The sequence below is a fragment of the Lycium barbarum genome, chromosome 1 (assembly GCF_019175385.1).
Source record: "Lycium barbarum isolate Lr01 chromosome 1, ASM1917538v2, whole genome shotgun sequence".
Classification (NCBI taxonomy): domain Eukaryota; kingdom Viridiplantae; phylum Streptophyta; class Magnoliopsida; order Solanales; family Solanaceae; genus Lycium; species Lycium barbarum.
The window spans coordinates 167,082,987-167,088,038 of record NC_083337.1 but is presented as its reverse complement, the minus strand read 5'-3'; the positions used below and the strand labels follow the sequence as shown (position 1 = coordinate 167,088,038).

General features: G+C 36.0%; 1 protein-coding gene across 4 annotated transcripts; it reads right to left on the bottom strand.

The window, feature by feature from the left end:
• Window positions 1-358: 358 nt before the first annotated feature.
• LOC132605947 (uncharacterized) lies at window positions 359-4,797 on the bottom strand. Of its 4 annotated transcripts, none has more exons than XM_060319231.1 (3): window positions 4,650-4,797; window positions 953-2,890; window positions 359-854 (listed from the first exon to the last, which is right to left on the bottom strand). In XM_060319231.1, the coding sequence occupies exons 2-3, from the start codon at window positions 2,858-2,860 to the stop codon at window positions 705-707; spliced, it is 2,058 nt and encodes a 685-aa protein (XP_060175214.1). In that variant the 5' UTR covers window positions 2,861-2,890; window positions 4,650-4,797; the 3' UTR covers window positions 359-704. The 4 variants fall into 4 exon arrangements, with proteins under 4 accessions (XP_060175214.1, XP_060175232.1, XP_060175219.1 ...); XM_060319249.1 differs by having other exon boundaries at window positions 4,659-4,737; XM_060319236.1 differs by lacking the exon at window positions 4,650-4,797 and adding an exon at window positions 4,380-4,643.
• Between the last annotated feature and the right edge of the window lie 255 nt (window positions 4,798-5,052).

Sequence of the window (5,052 nt, the reverse complement as noted above, 5' to 3'; positions counted from 1 at the left end):
TACCAATAAGGTGAAAATTCATGTAACCAATCAACCGAGCTACTAAGATCCCTTGACTTGAATGGTTAGGTCATGAAAGGCTAAGGTCAGCCCCCAAAACCACTTTTTGATTTGTTTATTAATATTCTAAACTGTATTTGTTTATTTTCTTATTTAGGGATAGTTGCACTTTTTGATCCTTCATTTACTCAATATTTGTACGCGTACAAAATCGGGTCGATAATGACTTAGTGTGCTTGTAGTATGTTTGCTACTGGGAAGTGGGAACAAATTAAAATCAGAACATATTCCCTTAACTATGATTAAATCTTTGACACCATTTTATATTTATATAATTTTTACAATTTTCACGAACTCATATTTATCAAATGTATACATATAATAAGATCACATATTTTGAACCCATAAATTTGCACTAGATCCGCCTCTGACTCCGCCTTATCCTTATTCAACTTCATGCCTTATCGGTTTATCAATTATGGACTGATGTTCTACAAGCTTAACTATAGTTTTAGAACTTTAAAAATAAAAATAAAAAACTATAGAACCTTGGTTTGACGTTTCACCATGTTTGGTAGCAAGTCTCATAGACTTTTACAACAGGGGAAAGTGAAGGAATTGAGAAAAATTTAGCAGAAAACTCCAATTGGGCTCTCTCAGTATCTTCTGGCAACAGGATTTACTTCATCAGAACTTTTCAGCAATCAAGTTTGCATATGCAAGATTTCTTGATTTCTACCATTTAAAACTGCTATACAAATGGAGAATGCCTGTAGAACCTTCAACGACGAACTGAACTCAACTGAATATATCCCATCCTTAAACGTGGACAAGCTTAAGACTGGCTTATTGTCCTGTTCACAAGAACAAAAAGATAAGTCTGGTGTATTAGACATTGGATAACAATTGGTAAAAATGAAGTTAGATAATCTGTAGTTATGTAGATTATTACCTCGGATAAAAGTTCATATTTTTCAGCAGTAAGTTTGGGTTTGGGATAACTGGATATCGTTGGCGGATTAGTGCGATTGATAAGTAATCTTATTTTGCAACCCAAATCCCATCCACCACAATCGCACAATCCACCTGTCTTCCATCTCTCGATCAGTGAAGAAGGCTCCCCTTTACTAGGTAGGCTATGTGCACCACCAGGAAGTATAGCTGTCATGCTAAGATCCTCAAAAGGATTTGTTAAACCTAAGGCTGAAATATTGCTGCAGTCGCGATCCTGATGGCAATTGGGTACTTTGAGAACAATAGCTGCAAGCTCATCATTTGGTTGATGCCTTGAATCTGTGGCGAACAAAACAAACTCCCTAATTCTATACTGTGAGTCAAGTTTCTCCCTGTTTAATTCGGAGAATGGAATGTCAGTAACCTTCATCTTGCCAACGATGTTAGGCGTAATTCCACGACCTGTGTTTTTTCCGACTTGATTTAACCAACTTCCGCTCTTTTTCTTCGTCTCATGAATGGTGAAGAAAGTATAAATCCAGCAACTATTTTCCTTCAACGTCGAACTAAATCTTTTCATTGTGGCTGCTAAAATGTCAACTTCATTGTCAACTGCAAATGTGAACAGAGGAAGACCGTTCTTCACAGCTACTTGGAGGAGAGCTTGCAATTTTGATGGTACATTTGTACCTTTAGAACATGGATCATTGATATCAACATCTCTACAGCCCTTCAAGTCCAGTTTGACTTTCAATGAGCGTTTTGTGGGAGGTTCACCACGTTTAACATTATCAGAGTTGCCTGTCTTTGGCTTCAGCAGTGGGTCTAGCAACCTTCTCAAAGGACTAGTCCTGGCTCGGTTAGTGGGGTCCGCTTTATCACAGCCTGTATCAAGAGAGGATGAAGTTTGAGCTTTATTCGAACCAGATTGTTCTGCAGGATATTTGACACCTTGTGATACAGTCATCAAATCTTTTATACCAGACATCTGGCCAATCCTTCCCATTGCCATGCTAAGCCGACGAGTTGGAGAGGAATTTCTGACTTTTGTAGTTTCCGAAGAACTAGGGGCAACTGGATTGTTAAGCGTCGCAGTTGACTTCTTCTCTAGTTTGTAATTCACTCTGGGTGGGCTGGAAAATCTTTTTACAGAATATGATGAAGGCTGAATTGTCTGAGATGAAGAGCTAGTATCCTTTGCATCTACTGAACTCGCTTGTCCCATCTTCGACTCACCAGCTTCAGCAGGGAGAAATGCAGAAATAAATCCACAAGAAAAGCTCCGCCTGCTTGGTTTCACCGCTCCCTCGTTTCTCACTACTGAATCAGGTGGGCAGTAAGTTGTGCAGCTGTTAGTTTCTTGGCCAGGTTCTGGTACTTGAAGGGTAACTGATTTATGCTTCTCTATGCAAACAAAATCATCAACTCTATGGCATGATATTGCAAACCCTTCCTCTTGTTTTGATAAACATTCTCTATCTTGGATCTTCATATTCCCCTTTGAACTTGATGTTCTCGTCTCAGTCTCTACATCAAGTGATCTCCTAACACGAGAAGTCCTCCGTGGGTGTTGATCTTTGCTGAGTTCTAGCAGATTTCTTTGTTGATTCTTCCTACGAGAAGGGGAGCAGCTTCGGGCTCTACTAGAATTAGATGAAGATCCTTCCATCGAGGAAACTGACAAGGTATTGCTGCTTGACGGTGAACACACACTACTTCTACAAGGTATGTTTACATGTTCGTATTGCCATTTTTCAAGAAAGCGCCAATCTAGGACGCCGACACTGAAAGCTTTGTCCTGTAGATTTTCCCCCTTTTCCAGAAAACTAGGCAAACTTGACATGTATTTGACAAGCTCTTCATTCTCGATTCTCTTTCTTTCACCTTGCTTAAGCTGTCTTTCCATTTGCTACACCGTGCATGAATTCTCGAACCCCTGGCAGAGGTAAAAGAAAAAAGCAAACACAAGATGAGATTATTCACATGTTGAGACCTTTTTGAGGAAAATTTGTTGCAGTAGATTTATAGTGTAATCAGAAACATTAGGTAAAAAAGCCAGAAACAATTATACGTGATGAGTTTTAAAAGATGCAGTCTTCCCCTTTATGGAATTGTTTCGGTAATAAGAATTACATAATTAGATGTCAGTAGCCAGGAATTAGGTGTGATACAATGAACATAGCTGAAAGAGATAGGCATAAAAGTTATTTTATGAACTATAACAACACAAAAAGTTTGTTGTTTGTATCTCTTAACATGGGTTGTCTCTCATATCTACAGACAAGGAAATATTAGATTCCTTGCTTACATCTTTCTTTGCCTTTTTTTTTTTTTTTTGCCAATTTCTACGCACCTGGACTATTCGACCGATCTGCTATCTATCACCGGTACAAATATCGGATAACTCCACCTGGTACCTCATACCTTCCGGCTTCCACCAATACAAATTTCGGATAACTCTGCCCACTAAGGATTAGGCAGATACACGATCACTCGGCCACACCTGTGGGCTGTGGGTGCCGTCTTTTCCTTATTCTAATTTAGCCAATTATGAATACATGATGCTGACAACTAAGCAGTATCAGAAAGCTCAGCACAGTACTCCTTACAAACACGACTTGATTTACTTTACACCTTTAACTTTTACCTATTTCTCTCAAAAGTTATGACACACTTTTGGAAAATTGAAATTTCTTTATTTTGCTGTTGTCAAGTCGGCAGGGTACGATGAAAAAAAAAAAAAAAAATCAAGTCGGCAGGGTACAATAATGGGTATGCTTCATTGATCATATCCTTACTTTTTCCTGATGGATGTGTTTTAACTTTTAACAAATATTATTTGTTTAATAGTTTAATTAATATGTAGATTACAATTACAATTTTCTAATTTAAAAATCCCAATCCACACAGTATATAGATTTAATTCAACTTATCTTCAATGCTGGAAGTATCGTAAAAGACAGAACCAATTATTCTAAGTATAGTCATTAATCAATTTTAGTTCATTCTGAGAAAGTAAAATATGTAAAATTAGGAAAAAGATAGAACGAAGAAGGGCACTGTCGGTTGAGTTTTTTTTTTTTTTTGCCATAAACTAAAAACTTTCTGTCTCTTCTCCTTCCTATTTCTTTTGCAATTGTTGAGAATCAAAAATCAATTAAATTATTCCAAAGACATGCACAAAAAAAAAAAAAAAAAACAGTTTTCTTATAAATCTTAGTAGTATAATAATAACTTAATTTCTCCTTCTAGTGTAACTTTTGATCATGCATCTACAAGAGACTGCATAAACTATGGTATCAAAAGTGAAAGATATACATAATATGACAAGAATTAACACTTGAAAATGGCAGGAAACTAAACAGTTGTTGCAATATTACTTTCAATATGCAGAGAAACTTTAAAGAAGAGATCACAGTACATACCAAACTCAACAACCGCTTCGAAAATTAGGAGCAGATCAAACAAGTCATAAAAATGGAGGATGTTGAAGAAGCAGTAAATAATAATTCGGCAGTAAAACTAAAAAAAAAGATTTAAAGAAAAAACAGAGGAGAGAAGCAGTGAGACAGAGGATTTTCTCAGAAAGAAAGGAAGGACAATATGATCTTATAATTCTGTCCTTTTTTAACACAAATTGATGAATTAGACAGAGAGAAAAAGGCAAATAAAGTGAAAAGATGGTAGTGAGTTACACTTTTTACTTCCTGGAGTTATGCCAGGCGGAAGAGGAATACCGGGGTCACGGGTTGGTAGCTAAGGCGCTCTATTGGACTCCACATATTCAATGACTATCTTCTTATTTAATGGTTTAGTGTTAGTACATCTTTTTTCTTTTTATAACGAATACTGGCATTTGGCCCGGGCTTTAATAATAAAAATTAAATTTGTATTTTTTTTTTTTTTTTTGTTATTTGTGATATTAAATTATTAAAAGATTAGCTCGATATTTTTTACAAACACTTTGAAATTAAAGACTTCCCAAATATTTAAATTGCACAAAAATATTTAAAAATGGAACAAAGATTCTTTTTTGTCCTTTCTTCAGACTTTTTTTTATACCTTCAAACAAATACATGATATAAATCTCTTAATTTT

Excerpts from the sequence above, each read along its gene's own strand:
- LOC132605947 (XM_060319231.1), bottom strand. The coding sequence starts at position 2,860 with ATGGAAAGACAGCTTAAGCAAGGTGAAAGAAAGAGAATCGAGAATGAA. Across the intron at positions 855-952 it reads AATATGAACTTTTATCCGAG|GACAATAAGCCAGTCTTAAG; the intron begins GTAATAATCTAC and ends TCTTGTGAACAG.